The sequence below is a fragment of the Scyliorhinus canicula genome, chromosome 8 (genome assembly GCF_902713615.1).
Source record: "Scyliorhinus canicula chromosome 8, sScyCan1.1, whole genome shotgun sequence".
NCBI lineage: Eukaryota > Metazoa > Chordata > Chondrichthyes > Carcharhiniformes > Scyliorhinidae > Scyliorhinus > Scyliorhinus canicula.
The window spans coordinates 196,171,111-196,196,543 of record NC_052153.1 but is presented as its reverse complement, the minus strand read 5'-3'; the positions used below and the strand labels follow the sequence as shown (position 1 = coordinate 196,196,543).

Sequence of the window (25,433 nt, the reverse complement as noted above, 5' to 3'; positions counted from 1 at the left end):
AAACCCCAACAACTCTCCCAGGCAGCACATTCCAAACCCCAACAACTCTCCCAGGCAGCGCATTCCAAACCCCAACAACTCTCCCAGGCAGCGCATTCCAACCCCAACAACTCTCCCAGGCAGCACATTCCAAACACCAACACTCTCCCAGGCAGCAGCATTCCAAACCCCAACAACTCTCCCAGGCAGCACATTCCAAACCCCAACAACTCTCCCAGGCAGCGCATTCCAAACCCCAACAACTCTCCCAGGCAGCACATTCCAACCCCAACAACTCTCCCAGGCAGCAGCATTCCAAACCCCAACAACTCTCCCAGGCAGCACATTCCAAACCCCAACAACTCTCCCAGGCAGCGCATTCCAAACCCCAACAACTCTCCCAGGCAGCACATTCCAATCCCCAACAACTCTCCCAGGCAGCACATTCCATCCCCAACAACTCTCCCAGGCAGCACATTCCAAACCCCAACAACTCTCCCAGGCAGCACATTCCAAACCCCAACAACTCTCCCAGGCAGCACATTCCAAACCCAACAACTCTCCCAGGCAGCACATTCCAAACCCCAACAACTCTCCCAGGCAGCACATTCCAATCCCAACAACTCTCCCAGGCAGCACATTCCAAACCCCAACAACTCTCCCAGGCAGCACATTCCAAACCCCAACAACTCTCCCAGGCAGCACATTCCAAACCCCAACAACTCTCCCAGGCAGCGCATTCCAAACCCCAACAACTCTCCCAGGCAGCACATTCCAAACCCCAACAACTCTCCCAGGCAGCTCATTCCATCCCCAACAACTCTCCCAGGCAGCTCATTCCATCCCCAACAACTCTCCCAGGCAGCACATTCCATCCCCAACAACTCTCCCAGGCAGCACATTCCATCCCCAACAACTCTCCCAGGCAGCTCATTCCAAACCCCAACAACTCTCCCAGGCAGCGCATTCAAACCCCAACAACTCTCCCAGACAGCACATTCCATCCCCAACAACTCTCCCAGGCAGCACATTCCAAACCCCAACAACTCTCCCAGGCAGCACATTCCATCCCCAACAACTCTCCCAGGCAGCGCATTCCAAACCCCAACAACTCTCCCAGGCAGCGCATTCCATCCCCAACAACTCTCCCAGGCAGCACATTCCAAACCCCAACAACTCTCCCAGGCAGCACATTCCAAACCCCAACAACTCTCCCAGACAGCACATTCCATCCCCAACAACTCTCCCAGGCAGCGCATTCCATCCCCAACAACTCTCCCAGGCAGCACATTCCATCCCCAACAACTCTCCCAGGCAGCACATTCCAAACCCCAACAACTCTCCCAGGCAGCACCATTCCATCCCCAACAACTCTCCCAGGCAGCACATTCCATCCCCAACAACTCTCCCAGGCAGCAGCATTCCAATCCCCAACAACTCTCCCAGGCAGCATCATTCCATCCCCAACAACTCTCCCAGGCAGCACATTCCAAACCCCAACAACTCTCCCAGGCAGCACATTCCAAACCCCAACAACTCTCCCAGGCAGCACATTCCAAACCCCAACAACTCTCCCAGGCAGCAGCATTCCAAACCCCAACAACTCTCCCAGGCAGCACATTCCAAACCCCAACAACTCTCCCAGGCAGCGCATTCCAAACCCCAACAACTCTCCCAGGCAGCACATTCCAAACCCCAACAACTCTCCCAGGCAGCACATTCCATCCCCAACAACTCTCCCAGGCAGCACATTCCATCCCCAACAACTCTCCCAGGCAGCACATTCCAATCCCCAACAACTCTCCCAGGCAGCACATTCCATCCCCAACAACTCTCCCAGGCAGCACATTCCAAACCCCAACAACTCTCCCAGGCAGCACATTCCATCCCCAACAACTCTCCCAGGCAGCACATTCCAAACCCCAACAACTCTCCCAGGCAGCACATTCCAAACCCCAACAACTCTCCCAGGCAGCACATTCCAAACCCCAACAACTCTCCCAGGCAGCACATTCCATCCCCAACAACTCTCCCAGGCAGCACATTCCAAACCCCAACAACTCTCCCAGGCAGCACATTCCATCCCCAACACCTCTCCCAGGCAGCGCATTCCAAACCCCAACAACTCTCCCAGGCAGCGCATTCCAAACCCCAACAACTCTCCCAGGCAGCGCATTCCAAACCCCAACAACTCTCCCAGGCAGCGCATTCCAAACCCCAACAACTCTCCCAGGCAGCACATTCCAAACCCCAACAACTCTCCCAGGCAGCACATTCCATCCCCAACAACTCTCCCAGGCAGCGCATTCCATCCCCAACAACTCTCCCAGGCAGCGCATTCCAAACCCCAACAACTCTCCCAGGCAGCACATTCCATCCCCAACAACTCTCCCAGGCAGCACATTCCAAACCCCAACAACTCTCCCAGGCAGCACATTCCATCCCCAACAACTCTCCCAGGCAGCGCATTCCATCCCCAACAACTCTCCCAGGCAGCACATTCCAAACCCCAACAACTCTCCCAGGCAGCACATTCCATCCCCAACAACTCTCCCAGGCAGCACATTCCAAACCCCAACAACTCTCCCAGGCAGCACATTCCAAACCCCAACAACTCTCCCAGGCAGCACATTCCAAACCCCAACAACTCTCCCAGGCAGCACATTCCATCCCCAACAACTCTCCCAGGCAGCACATTCCATCCCCAACAACTCTCCCAGGCAGCACATTCCAAACCCCAACAACTCTCCCAGGCAGCGCATTCCAAACCCCAACAACTCTCCCAGACAGCACATTCCAATCCCCAACAACTCTCCCAGGCAGCACATTCCAAACCCCAACAACTCTCCCAGGCAGCACATTCCAACCCCAACAACTCTCCCAGGCAGCACATTCCAAACCCCAACAACTCTCCCAGGCAGCACATTCCAATCCCCAACAACTCTCCCAGGCAGCACATTCCAACCCCAACAACTCTCCCAGGCAGCACATTCCAAACCCCAACAACTCTCCCAGGCAGCACATTCCAATCCCCAACAACTCTCCCAGGCAGCACATTCCAATCCCCAACAACTCTCCCAGGCAGCACATTCCAATCCCCAACAACTCTCCCAGGCAGCACATTCCAAATCCCCAACAACTCTCCCAGGCAGCACATTCCAAACCCCAACAACTCTCCCAGGCAGCACATTCCAAACCCAACAACTCTCCCAGGCAGCACATTCCAATCCCCAACAACTCTCCCAGGCAGCACATTCCATCCCCAACAACTCTCCCAGGCAGCACATTCCAATCCCAACAACTCTCCCAGGCAGCACATTCCAAACCCCAACAACTCTCCCAGGCAGCACATTCCAATCCCCAACAACTCTCCCAGGCAGCACATTCCAAACCCCAACAACTCTCCCAGGCAGCACATTCCAAACCCCAACAACTCTCCCAGGCAGCACATTCCATCCCCAACAACTCTCCCAGGCAGCACATTCCAAACCCCAACAACTCTCCCAGGCAGCACATTCCATCCCCAACAACTCTCCCAGGCAGGGTATTCCAAACCCCAACAACTCTCCCAGGCAGCACATTCCAAACCCCAACAACTCTCCCAGACAGCACATTCCATCCCCAACAACTCTCCCAGGCAGCACATTCCAAACCCCAACAACTCTCCCAGGCAGCGCGTTCATAGAACAGTACATAGAACAGTACAGCACAGAACAGGCCCTTCGGCCCTCGATGTTGTGCCGAGCCATGATCACCCTACTCAAACCCACGTATCCACTCTATACCCGTAGCCCAACAACCCCCCCCCCCCCCCCCCCCACTTTAACCTTACTTTTTAGGACACTACGGGCAATTTAGCATGGCCAATCCACCTAACCCGCACATCTTTGGACTGTGGGAGGAAACCGGAGCACCCGGAGGAAACCCACGCACACACGGGGAGGACGTGCAGACTCCACACAGACAGTGACCCAACCGGGAATCGAACCTGGGACCCTGGAGCTGTGAAGCATTTATGCTAACCACCATGCTACCGTGCTGCCCCAAACCCCCACCGCTCTCCCAGGCAGCGCATTCCAAACCCCAACAAGTCTCTGAGTAAAGATGTTTCTCTCCATCTCACTCTGAGCTCTCTTGCTGACCATCTTGCAATTGAGACCCCCCCCCCTAGTCACTGACATACCAACGAGTGGAAACAGAATATCCTTCTGTACAAAGGGTTTGACAAAGGGTCATCTGGACTCGAAACGTTAGCTTTTTTCTCTCCCGACAGATGCTGCCAGACCTGCTGAGATTTTCCAGCATTTTCCCTTTGGTTTCAGATTCCAGCACCCGCAGTAATTTGCTTTTATCTTTCTTTACCCTGTCAAAATTGTTCAGAATTTTGCACACCTCAATAAAGTCGCCTCTTAATCTTCTCTGCTCCAAGGTGAACAAGCCCAATTTCTCCAATCTTTCCTTGCATCTAAAATTTCTCATTCCTGGTATCATTCCAGTAAATCTGCTCTACACTTTCTCCCTTTAACACCTTTCCTTAAATAAAGTGCCCAGAACTGAACACAATCTGTGGGAGTATCCGCAGAGGGAAGGAACATAATTAACATTTCAAATCACGACCCTTTCAGTCTGGTGAAATTTCTTTGAACTGAAATATTAATTTTGTTTCTCTGTCTACTGATTTGATTTCTGGTTTGATTTCGGAACTACAGCATCTGCAGTATTTTAAATCCTAGTTATGGATCCCAGCATGGCGAATTTATCAAAGTTCTCATGGTGAAATGGGTGAATTCACAGAATTCTCTGTAATTATAATTCTTTCAGCTCCCAGGGGTTAAATGAGACAAATCACAAATGGTCGGAACGAAAATGAACCCAGAAACACCAGTAAAAATCCTAGAACCCAACTGATACCAGTGATAATTGATTCACCATTAAACAGTGAATTTAGAAATGGAGTAGAATCCCCTACAGTGCAGAAGGAGGCCATTTGGCCCATTGAGTCTGCACTGACCCTCAGAAAGAGCACCCTTCCTAGGCTCAATTCACCACTCTATCCCCTTAAAGTGAGAGGGGGAAAGTTTAAGGGAGATGTGCGTGGGAAGATTTTTACGCAGAGGGTGGTGGGTGCCTGGAACGCTTTGCCAGCGGAGGTGGTAGAGGCGGGCACGATAGCATCATTTAAGATGCATCTAGACAGATATATGAACGGGCGGAGAACAGAGGGAAGTAGATCCTTGGAAAATAGGCACCAGGTTTAGATAAAGGATCTGGATCGGCGCAGGCTGGGAGGGCCGAAGGGCCTGTTCCTGTGCTGTAATTTTCTTTGTTCTTTGTAACCCCACCTAACCTGCACATCTTTGGACACTAAGGGCAATTTAGCACGGCCAATCGATCTAACCTGCAGATCGTTGGACTGTGGGAGGAAACCGGAGCACCCGGAGGAAACTCACGCAGACATGGGGAGAACGTGCAAACTCCACACAGACAGTGACCCAAGGCTGGAATTGAACCCAGGTCTTTGGCACTGTGAGGCTGCAGTGCTAACCACTGTGCCACCGTGTCGCCCTAACGGAGGAGGGAAGGCAAATTTTCCAAAAAGTAATCAATTATTCTGAGTCAGATTCATGGTAACTCTGTATTTGCAGCAACATGTTTTAATTACTTGAATATCAACCAGCCTACATGACAACTGTTAAATAAAATTGAAAAATTGAATGTTTTGGGTTGTTTATGTATCCTAACCTGAATTGAGAAGTTTTAATTTGTCTTTGTGGAGATGTGTTTTTTTTCCAATCGAAACTCTCCCTCACGGTGATGTACCAGAGATCGATGCTGGGCTGACAGAAGCCCCTCCTCGTTCCGAGGAAATGCCACAGGTGGATTTTCTGTCACTGGAAATCTGGACATGTATGCTGAACTGGGAGGATGTTTGCTGAAGTCACAAATCCTCTTCAAATGAGGTCTAACTGTGCATTTCACATTTCTCTTTCAGCCGACGCCCCTCATGCCAAGGGGGCTGGGTGCAGCCCTGACTCTCTGCCTGCTCCTGCTGGGGCGGGTGGAGAGTCAGGCAGAATGTCAGAGGCCACCACCATGGACCATTGGAGACAAAGCCCCGATGAACGATTCCCTGGGCAGGGTGACTGTGGTGGCACTGCTGCAGGCTAGCTGACACTTCTGTCTCCGTCAGGGAGTCAGGTAAGGACTGCAAATTAAGCACTTTCATTCCCGATTACATCAATAGGTAGAATCATGCTACATGTATTTCTGGATCGGCTATAACATTATTCAGTATCCCCAAGGTCATTGGGAAGGGAGGAAGGGCAGGCATATAATAATAATCTTTATTGTCACAAGTAGGCTTACATTAACACTGCAATGAAGTTACTTTGAAAATCCCCTAGTCGCCACATTCTGGCGCCTGTTCAGGTACAGAGGGAGAATTCAGAATGTCCAATTCACCTCACAGCACGTCTTTCAGGACGTGTGGGAGGAAACCGGAGCTCCCGGAGGAAACTCACGCAGACAAAGGGAAAACGTGCAGGCTCTGCACAGTGCTAACCACTGTGCTGCGGTGCTGGTTTGACAAGGAAAATCTTCAAATCAGCTCTTGGCAAATTGACAAATTTTCAGCAAGACTGGAGTTCCAGGTTTGAAATAGTCACCAGTTTCTAGGACTTTGAACAAAGTCTGGAACTTTGTGATTAGTTGAGACTCTCGCATCAGATTGAGACACTGCATTCCACTCGATTATGGCTTCATCTTCTTAAAGTGTGAGCTCAGGGAGTTCTCAGCAGTTTGCCAGATCATCGGTTTTTTTTCTAACCCGATAATCAATTGCTCTTCCAAAGAGTTCTCACAGTTACAATGGCCCAAAAGGCTTCTTCTCTGCTGCGTCGTTCTATAATTCAAAGCTTTGCATCCCCTTTCCAAGTTTGACTGAAACGAGCATTATCACCAGAGACTGGTGTGACCTACTGGGAAAATACTGCTCCCTGGTGGCAGAAAGCTGGAATTGTGGCATGTCAATTTTACACTTATTCACACCTCCCAGCTGTAGACTTTTACACAACCCCTTTCCACAGCAGTGAGCATATATATTGATCACATGAAAATGAAAAAATGAAATTAAAATCGCTTATTGTCACAAGTAGGCTTCAATTAAGTTACTGTGAAAAGCCCCTAGTCGCCACATTCCGGCACCTGTTCAGGGAGGCTGGTACGGGAATCGAACCGTGCTGCTGGCCTGCCTTGGTCTGCTTTAAAAGCCAGCGATTTATCCCAGTGAGCTAAACCAACCCCATCCACAGTCAGGTACATTATCTGCATTTATATTACGCGCAGTATATCGAGTGGCCTCTTGTGGGTTTTGGGACATGTCTCAGCCTGCACAGAGTGCCTAACATAGTATTTCATTGTGAAAAGGGGAATTTGCAGGTCAAACATTTTTGTACAAAGTGCTCCCCTTTTTTGTGAAAGGAAGCATTAGAAGCTAATTCTGTAATTCGAAGAGGCTTCATTCAATTCACAGTTCATACAATTTTACTTTGAAATAAAATCTTGTACTGCTTTATTAACACCACTTTAGAGCTGGATTCTGCGCCCCCCCGATGTTGAAATCGCATTCGGCAATGGGACGGAGAATCCGTTTTGCCGCACGAAATTGGGACCGGCGGCGATTTCACAATTCTATGCCCCCCCCACCCCCCGAAAATCAGTGGTGTACACCACACCGAGTATCCCTCCCCCTCCACACTACGCCCCGCCTGTCCCTACTCACCCCACAAAACCAACAACTGTGATATTTGTAGTTGCAGAATGGAACTCTCCAGCCCCCACCCCTTCCCTCACTCTTCGCTCCCCAGAAAACCACAGACTGTGGACACTGGTAGCCTAGAAAGATAGACATTATCCAAGAGATAGAATCCCTACCATGCAGAAGGAGGCCTGTCAGCCCACTCAGTCTGTGCTGACCCACTGAAACAGCATCTTGCTTCCGCCCAATCTCCCACCCTATCCCCGCAACCCTACCTAACCGGAACATCGGAAGAGGCAATTTTTAGCACAGCCAATCCATCCTAATCTGCACAATCTTTGGACTGTGGGAGGAAACCGGAGCACCCGGAGGAAACCCACGTACACACGGGGAGAAAGTGCAAATTCCACACAGACAGTGACCCGAGGTCGGAATTGAACCGCGGACCCTGGAGCTGTGAGGCAGCAGTGCTAACCACTGTGCCACCCTGCCGCCCTTATCTAGAATCACAGATGCTTAAAGTCCAATTTCCAACAAGATAAGATGTTCATAAGTTCATAAGATATAGGAGCCATAGAATTAGGCCATTCGCCCCATCAAGTCTATTTCACCATTCAAACAGGACTGATATAAGAACATATAAGAACATAAGAACTAGGGGCAGGAGTCGGCCATCTGGCCCCTCGAGCCTGCTCCGCCATTCAATCAGATCATGGCTGACCTTTTGTGGACTCAGCTCCACTTTCCGGCCCGAACACCATAACCCTTAATCCCTTTATTCTTCAAAAAACTATCTATCTTTACCTTAAAAACATGTAATGAAGGAGCCTCAACTGCTTCACTGGGCAAGGAATTCCATAGATTCACAACCCTTTGGGTGAAGAAGTTCCTCCTAAACTCAGTCCTAAATCTACTTCCCCTTATTTTGAGGCTATGTCCCCTAGTTCTGCTGTCACCCACCAGTGGAAACAACCTGCCCGCATCTATCCTATCTATTCCCTTCCTCTCCTGCTACCTACAATATCACAGACCAAGAGCTGGGTCGCAAAATCAGCCGGAATTAGACGTGAAACTGAACTCTCTAAATCTATAGCTTAGCACAATAAAATGCTAAAGGTTGTCAGAGAGTTATAACAACCCAACAACCCCTGATCCAGCCCATGCGTGATTTTCCTGCCATACTGTGGGTTGGATATAGTGTTCCCGACTCAGGTCCCCTCCGCTGGGTGGAGAACTGTAGTGACCCAGGCCACTTTGGTGCAGGATCTGGATTAAGTGTCTATCAGGATTGGCCCTTCCGTGAGATTTAACCACCCCCCCCCCCCCCCCCCCCCCCCCACCCCAGTGCTAAGAGACCTACAACTCCCAAGAGCTACCAGGCAATTAGATGTTGGCAACTTCCCAGTATAAGTGGCGCCTCCAAGAGTGATGGCTGCTTCCGGTACTGCAGCGGGGTCTTCGCCAGAGATTGTTGTGAGATCTAAAGAGAGAGGTGAGTGGGGCGTTGTGGAGGGGAAGGGGTCACTGGCAGTAGTCGGACGGGATGTGTGTCGAATGGAAGGGAAGGAGGCAGGCTTCCGGGATAATGACCTAATTAGCCAGTGGATGGGCTCGCTGCATAAGCTCACTCCCTCCTCTGACTGAGGGGGCTGTTTTCTGTCCAGCGAGTATGGGATGTGTCGGCCCACCCACCATCTAGCCTGAAGGCTCCATTAAATTCAGGCCGATGTGATGAAATATTAATGCCTCTTGGGATAATTAGAGGTGGACAATAAATATTCCCTTGGCAGTTCTGCCCAGAACATTTTCTATTTAAATGTGACAGCCAGGATTGCAAATTTAGTGGAAGCTTTGGGTAAAATAATTGTTTTCTTCTGGATAACATTTTGAACAAAGAGAGTTCTGCTGTTTTTTTTCTCATTTCCCTCAATCAACAGTTACTTCATAACTTGCAGTTATACAGGGTGCAATTCCACAGAAATATTGTAGTCTGGTTTAGGGTGGGTTTGGTGGGGTGTTTAGCGATGGCTGGACTGCCGATATTGACATCGCTAATCAACGGCCCTGAGCGGGTCTCCCCCCCATCGATGTTTCACTGAGGCAGTTTCCCGGCACTGGGGAGCTGAGGTCACCATCAGGGTCAACTTGTCCCAGCTTGGCCCCTTCAGGCCCTCACCGTTGGCAGTGCCAACCTGGCAACTGGGCACCTTGGCCCTGCCAGTCTTGCACTCTGGAAGTGGCCCTAACACCCTGGCAGTTTCAACCGGGCACCCTGACAGTGCCAGACTGCCTGCTGGCAGCGCCTAGTTGCCAGATACAACCCTGCCCTGTCCCCAACTACCCGGGGGGGGGGGGGGGGGGGGGGGGGGTTTAATAGCCTGCGGGACATGGCGCGTGGTCCACAATTGTACTAATTGGCGCCTGGTTGAGGCCTCGGTGGCGCGGCCTTTGACCCCTGGACACTGAGTGAGTGCGGTGACCTGATATGTAAATGAGTCCAACGGCTCATTTAAATATCGCGACTTGGATCTCGCCCAGCGAGAGCGAGATCCAGATTGTGCCGGGCGCCGCAGGTCAGGTGACTCACACAAGGGTTTCCGTTTGGCGCAAAGCCTGATTTGGAGCTCTCACGTGATTCACCCACTGTGGGTAGCACAGTGGTTAGCACTGTGTCAGGGACCCGGGTTCGATTCCCGGCTTGGGTCACTGTCTGTGCGGAGTCTGCACGTTCTCCCCGTGTCTGCGTGGGTTTCCTCCGGGTGCTCCGGTTTCCTCCCACAGTCCAAAGGTGAGCAGGTTAGGTGGATTGGACATTCTGAATTGTCCCTCTGTGTACCCGAACAGGCGCCGGAATGTGGCGACTAGGGGCTTTTCACAGTCACTTCATTGCAGTGTTAATGGAAGCCTACTTGTGACAATAATAAAGATTATTATTGGCCCAGCACGTAGCCAGGTGCGACATGGTGGGAAAATCACGTGTCCCCCTCAACTGATACAAACCTTAGCTAAGTTACATTCGCATTCCATCTACAGTTTGTGATTTTTTAATTAATTTATCATTTCAACAGCCGAGCGAGTAAGGGGATGAATCCAGGAGCCAGAAGCCGAGTGGGTGCGTGCGGAGGAGGCCTCCTACATGGGGACCTCCCTCCGGGCCCTCGCCACAGCAGCACTCCCATCCCCACCCAAAAAACACTCCAGCAGCCCAGTGGTGACAGCCACCCTCCAATCCTGGAACCAACTGCGGCAGCAATTTGGCCTGTACAAAATGTCGGACAAGGCTCCAATCTTCAACAACCATAGGTTCACACCAGCACTGACTGACGCCACCTTCAAAAGGTGGAGGCAGGACGGGGGGGACACTGACAGTCAGGGACCTATACACGGACGACAGGATCGCAAAACTGGACGAACTGACAGAGAAATTTCGGCTAGCCAGGGGGAACGAGCTATGGTACCTGCAGCTCAAAAACTTCTTACGAAAGGAGACAAGGACGTACCCACAACCGCCACGACAGACACTACTGGAAGACTTACTGGACGCAAGTATCCTAGAGAAAGGGAACTGTAGCGACATGTATGACCGACTGGTAGAAAGGGACGACACCGTACTGGACGCAACAAGAAAGAAATGGGAGGATGACCTGGGGATTGAAATAGGGTGGGGACTCTGGAGCGAAGCACTGCATAGGGTCAACTCCACCTCCACGTGTGCAAGGCTCAGCCTGACGCAACTAAAAGTGGTACATAGAGCCCACGTAACAAGAAACCGTATGAGTAGGTTCTTCCCGGAGGTGGAGGACAGATGTGAACGGTGCCAAAGAGGCCCGGCCAACCACGCCCACATGTTCTGGTCTTGCCTAAGACTTGTGGATTACTGGACAGCCTTCTTCGAGGCTATGTCCAAAGTGGTGGGGGTGAGGGTGGAGCCATGCCCGATAGTGGCGGTCTTCGGGGTTTCAGACCAGCCAGATCTATTCCTGGGGAGGAGGGCGGATGCCCTTGCCTTTGCCTCCCTGATCGCCCGCCGTGGAATCCTGTTTGGCTGGCGGTCAGCAGCACCGCCCAGAGCTGCAGACTGGCTGTCCGACCTCTCGGAATCTCTCCAAATGGAGAAAATCAAATTCGCCGTCCGAGGGTCAGAAGACGGCTTCCACAGAACGTGGGAGCCATTCATGCAATTGTTCCGGGACCTGTTTGTGGCCAACGTACAAGAGGAAGAATAGTCGGGTGGCCAAGAATCGGGGGAAAATGGACGGGAATCGGGGGAAGGTAGCCGGGGGGGGGGGGGGGGGGCTACGGGCTCGGTATGGGGGTTTGATGGCAAGCTAAGGCCCAAAACCGAATTGTAAATAAATGCCTATAAACATGTGCCTCGGCCATATTGGGGAATGTAAAATATGTATGCCAGCTAAAGGGGGCGGCCACAGTTATTATGAAGATGCTTACCTGTAAATATACATGTTAATTTTTGCGTGGTTTTTTTTCTAATAATTTGTAATTTGTTGGATATAAAATATGAAAACTCAATAAAAAAACATTTAAAAAGAAAAAAAATTTATCATTTCAGTTTGAGGCACCTGCAAGAAAAACTAGAGAGAAATGGATTTCAGAACATCTCTTTCATGGTGGTAAATCACCAAGGGAATTCCTCTCGTGAAAGATACAAAAGTCTACGATCAAGCGTGTCAGAAACAATTCCTGTGTATCAACAAGATGTCAACCAGCCCGATGTTTGGGAGTTGCTCCAAGGCAATAAGGATGACTTCCTGATCTATAATAGGTTTGTTACATCATTACGTTGCGATTGAAAAGTTTATCTTTGATATTAGTCGGCAGCTTATCAATACACTGTCGCATTGTTTCCCAACACAAACAGCAGTGAAGCTATAATAACAATTCCCAGCTTCTCTTTCTAACCTTGAAAGTATGCATTATATTTTTGTTCAGAGTATAAAGATATTCAGGCTCGTTTCTGTCCCTTTTTACTCAGACACTAGTTTAAATTGGGACTAAATGATAGGCTGTGCATTTTCCACTTTTCCAGAGTGGGTGAACGAGAGGGATATCTATCTAATAAATCCTCTTTCCTTGTGGCAAAATGCTGGGGCGGAATTCTCTGATAATGAGGTTATGTCCCCACGCCCGTGAGAAAACGGGCGCGAATCACTCTGGGTTTTCGTGGATAAAGTCCAGGGTGATTCTCCGTTTTGTAGGGGGCTGGCAGGGCCCCGGAAGGCTCCACGCCGCTCCGGCTGCCGATTCGGGGCCCTGCACTTCTGGCTGTGGGTCCGCGCAACATGGCAAACTCACACAGCAAGCCGGCCCCTGACAAATAGCCCTCCACCCCCCACCCAGATCACACACTGGGGGATTCACACAGCAAGCCGGCCCCTGCCAAATAGCCCTCCACCCCCCACCCAGATCACACACTGGCAAACTCACACAGCAAGCCGGCCCCTGACAAATAGCCCTCCACCCCCCACCCAGATCGCACACTGGCAAACTCACACAGCAAGCCGGCCCCTGCCAAATAGCCCTCCACCCCCCACCCAGATCACACACTGGCAAACTCACACAGCAAGCCGGCCCCTGACAAATAGCCCTCCACCCCCCACCCAGATCGCACACTGGCAAACTCACACAGCAAGCCGGCCCCTGACAAATAGCCCTCCACCCCCCACCCAGATCGCACACTGGCAAACTCACACAGCAAGCCGGCCCCTGACAAATAGCCCTCCACCCCCCACCCAGATCGCACACTGGCAAACTCACACAGCAAGCCGGCCCCTGACAAATAGCCCTCCACCCCCCCACCCAGATCACACACTGGCAAACTCACACAGAAAGCCGGCCCCTGACAAATAGCCCTCCACCCCCCACCCAGATCACACACTGGCAAACTCACACAGCAAGCCGGCCCCTGACAAATAGCCCTCCACCCCCCACCCAGATCGCACACTGGCAAACTCACACAGCAAGCCGGCCCCTGCCAAATAGCCCTCCACCCCCCACCCAGATCGCACACTGGCAAACTCACACAGCAAGCCGGTCCCTGACAAATAGCCCTCCACCCCCCACCCAGATCGCACACTGGGGGATTCTCTAAACTGCTTCTAATGCTTCCATCGCTCCCCTTCCCACTGCGTCCACCTGCGCAAATGCAGGATGTGCAATCTCCAATTATTTGAAATCACTTTTCTCCTCACTGTCCAATGTGCAAAGCAATACTTTACCTGTATTTTCAATTTAGTCCCTTCGCTGCTTGCAATGCAGTTTCCTCTAAAATGGGGAGACCAGATGCGTATTGGGCGACTGTTTTACAGAACTTCCAGTTCTGATGAAACGTTTGATCCGAAACGTTGACCAGGGGCGCGATTCTCCCAAAACGGGAGAAATCGTAAAGCTGGCGTAAAACCCGGGCGGGTTTTACGGCAGCGCGCCCCTTCCCGACCGGGGACCGATTCTGGTCCCCGATCGGGGCTAGCAGCCCGACGTCGGAGGCTCCGGCATGACGGGCTTAACGAAAATCGTTAAGCCCGCTTGCCGGAGTTAGCGCCGGCTGACGCGTCATATGACGTCAGCCGCGCATGCGCGGATTGGAAGACTCCAACCCGCGCATGCGCGGATGACGTCATCGCATATTTGCGCGAAACCCGCGCATGCGCGGGCCGGGATGCCCCTCAGCCGCCCCGCGAATGGATACTGCGGGGCGGCGGAAGGACAAGTAGTGCGCGGGCATCGGGCCCACTGCCCGCGATCGGTGCCCACCGATCGCGGGCCCATGGCACCCTTGGCACGGCCGTGGTACTGCCGTGCCAATCGATGCCATGGTTATAAAAAGCGAGTTGTTCCCGCCGTTTTTACGAACGGCCAGACCAGGTGTGTTTGCCGTTCGTAAAAACAGCGTAAAGGGCTGGGACTTCGGCCCATCGAACAGCTGTGAATCGCTGCCGGCCGTAAAAAAACGGCGGCAGCGATTCGTGTCGGGAGTTGGGTGGGGGGGGGAGAATAGCGGGAGGGCGGCAAAAATGTCGGGAAGGCCCTCCCGCTATTCTCCCACCCGTCGTGGGGGGCGGAGAATTTCGCCCCAGATATTTCCATCCCTTCACCCCAGCGGGTTTTTCCTGTGCCTCCCAATGTGAACGGAGATATTAATGGCTGTCCGGGGGGGCTGAAAAATTCCAGCTGTTTCTCCGCAGATGTTCCGAAGTCTGCTGCGTACATCCGGCGTATCCATTTCAGAACTCCAACGGTCAAAGCATTTCGTTTTTGTAATCTAAGTGGAGGTTCTTTCCACAGATCCACAAATGTTGCAGGGTGGCTGCAGCCTTCTGTAATTATTTCTCAATTATCCGTTTGCCTAACCATCGCTCCGTCATTACCGACAGTACAAGGAGAATATAATGCTTGCCTTCAGTACTGCATTCCAATTCCAAATCATCAGACTGCAAAAATCTAACAAACTTGCTCATCTTTTTTAAACAGCTGTGGCCAATTGACTTACCACTTGGAGCTGCCGTACACCATCCTAATACATCCATACGTGGAGTATGCCATTATGAAAACATTTTGTGAATCAATATGCGCTAACTGCTCTTTGCAGGTAAATATCAAACCATCACCCGGATCTTATTAATCCAAAGCTAGGTGATGTGTTGTGACATTGCATACAGATTGCACAGGCTGGTTGGATGGATGAGGGTCTGAGAGTGATGAACTGGGGAGGAACAGTCTGGGGGGGGGAATGAGCACGCGAGGATACAGTGACCATGAAAGTAGAAATGATGCTCAGGAAACTATTATTGGTTGTCATAAAAATTCACCGGGTTGACCAATGTCCTTTAGGGAAGGAAATAGAGAACATAGAACATAGAACAGTCCAGCACAGTACAGGCCCTTCATTTATCCTAATCTAAGATCAACCTAACCTACACCCCTTCAATTTACTGCTGTCCATGTGCCTGTCTAAGAGTCGCTTAAATGTCCCTAATGACTCTGACTCCACCACCTCTGCTGGCAGTGCATTCCACACACCCACCACTCTCTGTGTAAAGAACCTACCTCTGACATTTCCCCTATACCTTCCTCCAATCACCTTAAAATTATGTCCTCTCGTGACAGCCATTTCCACCCTGGGGAAAAGTCTCTGGCTATCCACTCTATCCATGCCTCTCATCACCTTGTACACCTCTATCAAATCACCTCTCTGCCTTCTTCGCTCCAGTGAGAAAAGCCCTAGCTCCCTCAACCTTTCTTCATCAGACATGCCCTCCAGTCCAGGCAGCATCCTGGTAAATCTCCTCTCCACCGTCCTCACCTGGTGTGGCCTACATGTGACTCCAGACCCACAATGATGTGGCTGAATCTGAACTGCCTTCTGAAATGGCCCAGCAATTCAAGGGCAGAAAGGCAACATAATAATAATCATTATTAGTGTCAGAAGTAAGTTTACATTAACACTGCAATGAAGTTACTGTGAAGATCCCCTAGTCGCCACATTCCGGCACCTGTTCGGGTACACAGAGGAGAATTCAGAATGTCCAATTCACCTATCAGCACGTCTTTCGGGATGCGTGGGAGGAAACCGGAGCACCCGGAGGAAACCCACGCAGACACGGGGAGAACGTGCAGACTCCGCACAGACAGTGACCCAAGCCGGGAATCGAACCTGGGACCCTGGAGGTGTGAAGCAACAGTGCTAACCACTGTGCCACCGTGCCGCTTTGCAGTGACACCCACACCCCACGGAAGAACAAATGTTATCAGCATAGGTCACAGTCAGATAGAAGAAATTTGCATTTCCATAGCACCTTTCGTGGCCAAGGCACTTTTAAGCCAGTGAAGTATTTCTGAAGCGTAGCCCCTGCTGAAATGTGACAAATGCAGCAGCCAGATATGCACGGCAAGATTCAACAAATAACAATGTGATAATCACAGGCTAACTTTATCTAAGTTTAATGTAATTAGATGTGAGGGCCACCTTTTCACCGTTTGAAATAACCTGTCCTTCTGTTTGCAGGCCCCAACTCCCGAGTGTACTGCAAGAAACATAACGGAAGTAATAACACAACACAGAGAGCAACATCATTCTGGCTGGCACCACGATCACAACAAGAAGGCTGCTGGTGATCTGGCAGGAGATCACGATAGCGCGACAGAGCACACACAGTCAATGCAAGGTGCACACGTGCACCGCCCAAACCATCACCACCCCCACCATCAGCATCAAGCTGCCTCTGCGGTGGATGGCGGCACACCGCAGCACAGCCCGTGAAAAAATAAATCAGGCTGCAAGAAAGAGTTCAAATGAAAACCCGCTGGCATGTCAGAGCTAACAGGGATGAGATGATGTTGATACTGACGTCAGCTGCTCAGTGGCAAGTCCTCCAACAAGGAAGTGAATTGACACTGCAGGACCCAGTCATCATCCTGATTGTGACAGGGGGAGGGGCGTCTGGGCAAGGACAGCCTCTCTGAATCCTGACAGTGACGAATGGTCCCATCTCTCTGACCAGCCCAGGTGAGGCACAGCCACTGAGAACCTTGACAAGGAGGTGGAAGCTGAGAGTGACAAAATGGGCAGCAATAAGCAACCTGTGCATTGCTACTCATTTTTCACGAAGCTTTGCAAACTCCACGTTGAATCACACCTTTGAGGTTCACGGCAAGCCCTCTTTCCCACCAGGAGGGCTGTTCTGCTGTCAAGCAGGAGGCTGATCAGTAAAAGGTTCCGGTTAGTCCTTATCGCTGTTGCTTGTTTTCCCAATCGTTGTGGGTGCCTCTGTGAAAAGAGCAGCACAAACTATTCTGTAGGAGCTGCTGTTTGATGTCTGGCCAACACAAAGGGAAGATAAGTGAAGCCGAGAAGCTAATCTGCATAACAACTTTGCAAATAGATTGATGTGTTCGTACTTCTGATCCATCATTTTTTTTTTCTCCGATAATTTTGAGAAAAAGAGATTTTTCTCCTTTTTGTCTTCCTCTGAATTACTTTTTTGTTTCGATTTCAACAAATAAGAACCTTTTTTGTTTACCAGCTGGTAAATGACACCCACGTTTAGTGTAGTTAGATGCAGCCAGTGTCATTAAAATGCAAGTTGCAATTCCAACTCAGTCTTATTCTACTCTCTAATTAGGAATATAGAGAAGAAAGGAATCCACAATTAAAACCATGGACTGCTAGCAATTCAGCTTTCTGTCTTACTGGTCACAATAGAAGTTATTATTGTGATGTTAATGAAAGACCATTATTTTTGTGGTTTGTTTGGAAGCAGGTGCCATATTTTATGATGGTTCCCAGGGAAACCACTCACCCTAGTGTACCTGAATCTCTGTATGGTAAATGTTGACAAATTCGATATGCTGGAAAGTCTGCAATGCACTGGAAGTACTCTGTAAGAAGATTTCAATAAATATTCTGTTCCGGAAAAGCTATGTTGGTGCAGCCTTGTTTGTGAAGAGAGCCATCAATGGCCAAGTCGTGGTTAATACAAAGATTTAGGTATTCGGTAAATTGGTGGAACTGCGGGCTCACAAAGCCAGGTCTTGGCTCCAGGGTATTGAAAGAGGTGGCGAGCAAGTTTGCTGACATATTGGGCCTTTTGGGAGACGATGGTCACCCTTGGGAGCTGAATTGCAGCTGATTCGTGCTCACGATGGACCAAATGGCCTTCTTCTGCACTCCAGTGATTTGATGATTCTACGAGGTTACAACATAGAACATCAAACATACAGTGCAGAAGGAGGCCATTCGGCCCATCGAGTCTGCACCGACCCACTTAAGCCCTCACTTCCACCCTATCCTCATAACCCAATAACCCCTCCCATCCTTTTTAGGACACTACGGGCAATTTAGCACCGCCAATCCACCTAACCTGCACGTCTCTGGACTGTGGGAGGACACCAGAGCACCCGGAGGAAACCCACGCACACACGGGGAGAACGTGCAGACTCTGCACAGACAGTGACCCAGCAGGGAACCGAACCTGGGACCCTGGCGCTGTGAAGCCACAGAGCTAACCACTGTGCTACCATGCTGCCTATTTTGTAGGTTTGTATCCACTGGAGTATAGAGGATTAAACCTTTAAGATCCTGAGGGGAGTTGGCAGGATGGATGTGGGGAGGATGTTTCCTCTTGTCGGAGAATCGAGAACTCGAGGCACTGTTTATAAATAAAGAGTTGCTCAGTTAAGACAGAGATGAGGAGGAATATTTTCTCTCGGATGGTTGTGAGTCTCTGGAACTCTCTTCCTCAAAAGCCAATGAAAGCAGAATGTGAATATGTTTAAAGCAGAGCTCGATAGATTCCTGATTAACAAGGGGGTGAAAGGTTAAAGTGGAGGAATGTGGGGTTGTGATTACAAACAGATCTGCAATGAGCTTATTGAATGGTGGAGCAGGTCGAGGGGCCAAGTGGCCTATTCCTAATTTGTAAGTTTGTACATTCCGGTCTGAGTTTCAATATTCTCCATTTAACCATCAATATACACGACACAAGAGGCAACACCTCGGGTACACGGAGGGAGAATTCAGAATGTCCAAATTACCTAACAGCATGCATTTCGGGATTTGTGGGAGAAAACCGGAGCACCCGGAGGAAACCCACGCAGACACGGGGGCAGCACGGCAGCACAGTGGTTAGCACTACGGCTTCACAGCGCCAGGGTCACAGGTTCGATTCCCGGCTTGGGTCACTGTCTGTGCGGAGTCTGCACATTCTCCCCATGTCTGCGTGGGTTTCCTCCGGGTGCTCCGGTTTCCTCCCACAGTCCCGAAAGACGTGCTGTTCGGTGAATTGGACACTCTGAATTCTCCCTCTGTGTACCCGAACAGGCGCCGGAATGTGGTGACTAGGGGCTTTTCACAGTAACTTCATTGCAGTGTTAATGTAAACCTACTTGTGACACTAATAAAGATTATTATTATTATTATTTTGCTTTCCCAAACACCCAAAGTCCTGTTGTGTAAATCTAGAATTAGAGTTTAGCGTGACTCTGGTTCAAAGCAGCAGCAAGCCCGAGTCTGCTTCACTTCTCCCCACCGGTAGAAAGGTCAAAGTGAAGCTGACCAACTTTAATAAAGGCTGAGGGGAGCTGAGAGTGGAGGAGGTCCCACCCTCGAGAGCTGCCAGCCTATCTGATTAGCCAGGAGCTGAGTAGTCCCAGCAGTGTCTTGACGACAGAGTGGCCTCTGGCAAGACAACAAGCAGAATATTCATGCATGCTGGACTTACTTTGTTTCGATCAGGGATTGGGGGGGGGGGGGGGGGGGGGGGGGGGGGGTGCGGGGTCAAGGACCCAGGGAGGGGAGAACGGGGGGTTGGACCTTCCGTTCTCGAGGCTGGGGGAGGTGAAGCACCGGGGGGGGGGGGGGGGGGGGGGGGGGTACCATGTTAGGGGTGCGAGGCAAAGGGCACCCCCAAAGGCGATGGCTTCCCCTTTCCTTTCTGCCTTTTAGCCCAAGATCCTTTAGCCTTTAATTGGCCAGTTAAGGTCTTTAATAAGTCTAAGGGTGGGCAGGCTGGCTAGTTCCTTAGCCACCCGTTGTATTGTGGGGGAGAGCTCCGGGGTGGATGGGAAGGTGTTGGATTAGCCACCTGGTTTATTTTACCTGCCCGCTTGTCTGCAACTACCCCAGCAGGGGTGAGGGGGAAACACAAAATTCACCACCATTAATTAATTCCATTTCTTCTTTCATGGTTGCTGCTTAAGTTGCTGAACATTTCCGACAGTTTCTGTTTTCACTCCAACAATAGCAACTTGCATTTCAATAAATGCTTTAACACAACAAAATATTCTCCAGCTCTTCAGAGAGTTGCAAAGGCACTTCAGATTGAAACTGAGCCAACAAAGGAGACAATAGAATCAGCCTTTAAAGGGGAAGGAAATGAGAGTGTTTTTGGGGAGCGTATCACAGAGCACGGCCTGCAGGCACCTGGAGATGCCACCAACCCCTAGCTTGACAGTGAGGGAGAGTGAGGGTTATGCTAGGCCCTGAGGTTACAGACTGTGGTTGAATACGGTTCATTCATAGAATTTACAGTGCAGAAGGAGGCCATTCGGCCCATCGAGTCTGCACCGGCTCTTGGAAAGAGCACCCTACCCAAGGTCAACACCTCCACCCTATCTCCATAACCCAGTAACCCCGCCCAACACTAAGGGCAATTTTGGACACTAAGGGCAATTTATCACGGCCAATCCACCTAACTTGCACATCTTTGGACTGTGGGAGGAAACCGGAGCACCCGGAGGAAACCCACGCAGTCACGGGGGAGAACGTGCAGACTCTGCACAGACAGTGACCCAAGCCGGGAATCGAACCTGGGACCCTGGAGCTGTGAAGCAATTGCGCTATCCACAATGCTACCGTGCTGCCTTCATTCACACTCCATTCATCAGGACCTGAATATCATCATTGGTGTGTGAATATGGAAGAATAAATATTTGTCTCATCCGTCCGAAGGAAAGATTTTCTTTTTAAAAAATAAATTAAGGGGCAATTCAGCGTGGACAATCCACCTACCCTGAACATCTTTGGGTTGTGGAGGTGAGACCCACGCAGACACGGGGAGAATGTGCAAACTCCACACAGACAGTAATCTGGGCTGGGGCCGGCATCGATCCTCAGTGCCATCGGCAGCAGTGCTAACCAGTGTGCTACCGTGCCTCCCCTAAGATTGTGAGTTTGCGACATGGGTCCTGTGTAATGGTACAGAACCACACATGGGGTCAGGCATCCGTTGAGTCCAGGAAGCAGGATTTGCTTCTGTTTCTTTACTTCTCTCTGTTGCTGCTCTGATCATGGTCCACAGGCTTTATGGAAGTCCGGTTTGCAGCTGCCAGGATTGTTCTTAATCTGTCCCATTTAGCACAGAATGGGAGTGCCACACGGCACAATAGAGGGCATGCTCAGTGTGTAGGAAGGATTCTGGATTCACAAGGACTGCAGGGTAGTGTGGTGATATGATTTGCATAGCTGTCTGCCATTGGTGCAGAACACCGGCTTACCATTGGCCCTGGTCGGTCATGTGCCTCTCGACCGATTGGTTGAGATCAGTCATGTGACAGCTCTCCGATTGGTCGAGAGGCTGAGTTGACCACGCCTCCATACCGAGGTATAAATAGTCGGAACGCCAGGCGGTCGTCCATTTTATTGTAGAAAACCGCAGGGCTAAGTTCTAGCTTATTAAAGCCAAACTTTTGTACAGCAACTCGTCTCTCGTGCAATTGATGGCTCATCAGGTAGTCATACCCATACTGTCATGGACTGATGCACAAGTTGCACAAGATGGCGCTGGAGCGTAGCAACTTTCTGCGAGCTCTCCCGAACAGATCCTCTTTTTACTTATCTTAAAATCATTCTAATCTTTTACTTAAGACCATAAGGCCATAAGACATAGCAGCAGAATCAGGCCACTCGGCCCATCGAGTCTTCTCTGCCATTCAATCATGGCTGATATTTTTCTCATCCCCATTCTCCTGCCTTCTCCCCATAACCCCTGATCCTCTTATTGATCAGAAACCTATCTATCTCTGTCTTATAGACACTCAGTGATTTGGCCTCCACAGCCCTTTGCGGCAAAGAGTTCCACAGATTCACCACCCTCTGGCTGAAGAAATTCCTCCTCATCTCTGTTTTAAAGGATCGTCCCTTTAGTCTGAGATGGTGTCCTCTGGTTCTAGTTTTCCCCACAAGTGGAAACATCCTCTCCACGTCCACTCTATCCAGGCCTCGCAGTATCCTGTAAGTTTCAATAAGATCCCCCCTCATCCTTCTAAAGTCCAACGAGAACATTCCCAGAGTCCTCAACCGTTCTTCATACAACAAGTTCTTCATTCCAGGGATCATTCTTGTGAACCTCCTGGACCCTTTCCAAGGCCAGCACATCCTTCCTTAGATACGGGGTCCAAAACTGCTCACAATACTCCAAATGGGGTCTGACCAGAGCCTTATACAGCCTCAGAAGTACATCCCTGGTCTTGTATTCTAGCCCTCTCGACATGAATGCTAACATTGCATTTGCCTTCCTAACTGCCAACTGAACCTGCACGTTAACCTTAAGAGAATCGTGAACAAGGACTCCCAAGTCCCTTTGTGCATTTGATTTCCTAATCATTTCCCCATTTAGGAAATAGTCTATGCCTCTTTTACTCCTTCCAAAGTGCATAACTTTTCCACATTGTATTCCATCTGCCACTTCTTTGCCCACTCTCCTAGCCTGTCCAAATCCTTCTGCAGTCCGCCTGCTTCCTCAATACTACCTGTCCCTCTACAGATCTTTGTATCATCTGCAAACTTAGCAACAGTGCCTTCAGTTCCTTCTTCCAGATCATTCATGTATATTGTAAAATGTTGTGGTCCCAGCACAAACCGCTAGTCACTGGCTGCTTTATGTTGCCCTATTGTGTATTTTCTTTTCTTTTCTTTTCTTTTCATGTATTTAATAATCTGTTGAGCTGCTCACAGAAAAATACTTCACTGTACCTCGGTACACGTGACAATAAACAAAATCCAAATCCAGGTGTATCTACAAACAGGTAGACTGATTAGGACCAGGTCTAGTTGGACATTTCCCCTTGTTGTTTCTTTCACCACCTGCTGCAGGCTCAGTGTGACAGGTATATCCTCCACTCAGCTCAGTTGGTAGTGACACTATTGGGCAACTCTTGGTGATGGACATTGAAGTCCTCGACCCAATGTATATTCTATGCCCTTACATGGTTCTTCCAAGTGATGTCCAACATGGAGGAGTACTGATTCATCAGCTGAGGGAGGGTGGTAGATGGTAACTAGGAGGTTTCCTTGCTCATGTTTGACCTGACATTATCAGACTTCGGGAGGTTGTCGAAATTCCGACTCCGAGTAAGACTCAGACAACAAACTACAGGTTAACATCAACGGTTAATTTAATTTGCTTGCAGCAAGGGCAAACTGCACCGAAGCAAGGGTTAGGACGAGAATCCTAAGTACAAAAGTCCTCCTGCTATATTTATACAGTGGAGTAAATAAAATGAATTTGAATCTTGGTGCCTAAAAACACCAAACTCAGCTTAAAATCCTAAAAGACCTTACTTCGCTTCAAATCGTGACTCCTTACAATGTCAGGATGAAATAAAATGAAAATGAAAAAAGCTGTATCGATAATGTATCAACACATTATGTGTGTGTGACAATAAGTGGATTATTGTGACAATACAGATGGATATAGATAAGGAAGTGACACTGCAATACACATGAAGGAGGACCCCCCTAACCTATCCTTGCCCTATCAGCAGTATTTTCAGTACACAACAATTATGGTCAAGTATCCCATCATGCCTTGGTTATAGTTAGCCATAAATCAACATTTCTATAAGGTCCGGAGTCAGTGGCTATCACTGCCACTGACACTGCTGGGTTAACATACCCTTGGATGATGGTAGTGTCAAGAACATTGTAATTTTTGAATCTGTCATTATACCAATGTCAGCCTGTTGCTGGGCGAGACTGCATGACAGCTGTCCCACTTTTAGAACAAGCCCTAGAAATCTAGTAACGAGGACTTCAACAGTGCTAGTTTTGCTCTTGACCAGGATTTTCCGCTCTCATACATGGTGGGCGAGTGAGGCTACATGAGCGGAAAATATCGAGAGAAGGCGTTAGACTCATTTCCCAATGGTGTAAGTGCAAGGTGTGATCACCCCCTTTCTCAGAGACGAGCTGTGCTTGCGCCGTTCAACATCAGGACAACATTACAGTGCATTTCCAGATCATTATCAGGCCCGGATTCACACCCTCACATCAGATGAAACTTAAAAAGGCGGCACGGTGTCAGAGTGGCACCACGGACAACTGGTTTCTGAAGGAGTGCACCTGGTGAGCAGAACTCAGAAGGGGAGCTCGGTGCTGTGTGCATGCAAGCTGGTGCAGCGCTCGCAGGATATCGCCACATCTTCAGGGGAGGGGGCGAGATGGGAGGGGTGGTGTTTGGAGGGGGGATAACAGTAAAGTCTGAATAGCAGCTTATTTGAGGATGTCTTCTGGTTCCTGACCACGGGCTTATTTGATGGGCAGCACAGAGGGAGCGCTGGGATGCAGGGAAGGCTTGGGTGTGGGGAGGCTGGGGTGTGGGGATCGCTGGGGTGTAGGGAAGGCTGGGATGCAGGGAAGGCTGGGGTGTGGGGAGGCTGGGGTGTGGGGATCGCTGGGGTGTAGGGAAGGCTGGGGTGTGGGTAAGGCTGGGGTGTGGGGAAGGTTGGGGTGCGGGGAAGGCTGGGGTGTGGGTAAGGCTGGGGTGTGGAGCAGGCTGGGGTGCGGGGAAGGCTGGGGAGCAGGGAAGGCTGGGGTGTAGGGAAGGCTGGGGTGCAGGGAAGGTTGGGGTGTGGGGAAGGCTGGGATGCAGGGAAGGCTGGGGTGTAGGGAAGGCTGGGGTGTGGGGAAGGCTGGGGTGTGGGGAAGGCTGGGGTGCGGGGAAGGCTGGGGTGTGGGGAAGGCTGGGGTGTGGGGAAGGCTGGGGTGCGGGGAAGGCTGGGGAGCAGGGAAGGCTGGGGTGTAGGGAAGGCTGGGATGCAGGGAAGGCTGGGGTGTGGGGAAGGCTGGGATGCAGGGAAGGCTGGGGTGTGGGGAAGGCTGGGGTGTGGGGAAGGTTGGGGTGTGGGAAGGCTGGGGTGTGGGGAAGGCTGGGGTGTAGGGAAGGCTGGGGTGTGGGGAAGGCGG

At 50.5% G+C, this 25,433-nt stretch overlaps 2 protein-coding genes across 2 annotated transcripts in view; one reads left to right on the top strand and one right to left on the bottom strand.

The window, feature by feature from the left end:
- Window positions 1-18,170, top strand: part of LOC119970793 (selenoprotein P) — a 37,731-nt gene extending 19,561 nt beyond the window's left edge. Inside the window, exons 2-5 of the mRNA XM_038805967.1 lie at window positions 5,972-6,177; window positions 12,306-12,518; window positions 15,224-15,341; window positions 16,758-18,170. Of these exons, the coding sequence (XP_038661895.1) occupies window positions 5,984-6,177; window positions 12,306-12,518; window positions 15,224-15,341; window positions 16,758-17,012 (780 nt within the window). The 5' untranslated portion in view covers window positions 5,972-5,983 and the 3' untranslated portion in view covers window positions 17,013-18,170. The remainder of the gene's footprint in view (window positions 1-5,971; window positions 6,178-12,305; window positions 12,519-15,223; window positions 15,342-16,757) is intronic.
- Window positions 17,473-25,433, bottom strand: part of LOC119969953 (coiled-coil domain-containing protein 152-like) — a 101,146-nt gene continuing 93,185 nt past the window's right edge. The window contains exons 8-9 of the mRNA XM_038803920.1: window positions 18,062-18,130; window positions 17,473-17,568 (exon numbers count right to left, since the gene is read on the bottom strand). Of these exons, the coding sequence (XP_038659848.1) occupies window positions 17,473-17,568; window positions 18,062-18,130 (165 nt within the window). The remainder of the gene's footprint in view (window positions 17,569-18,061; window positions 18,131-25,433) is intronic.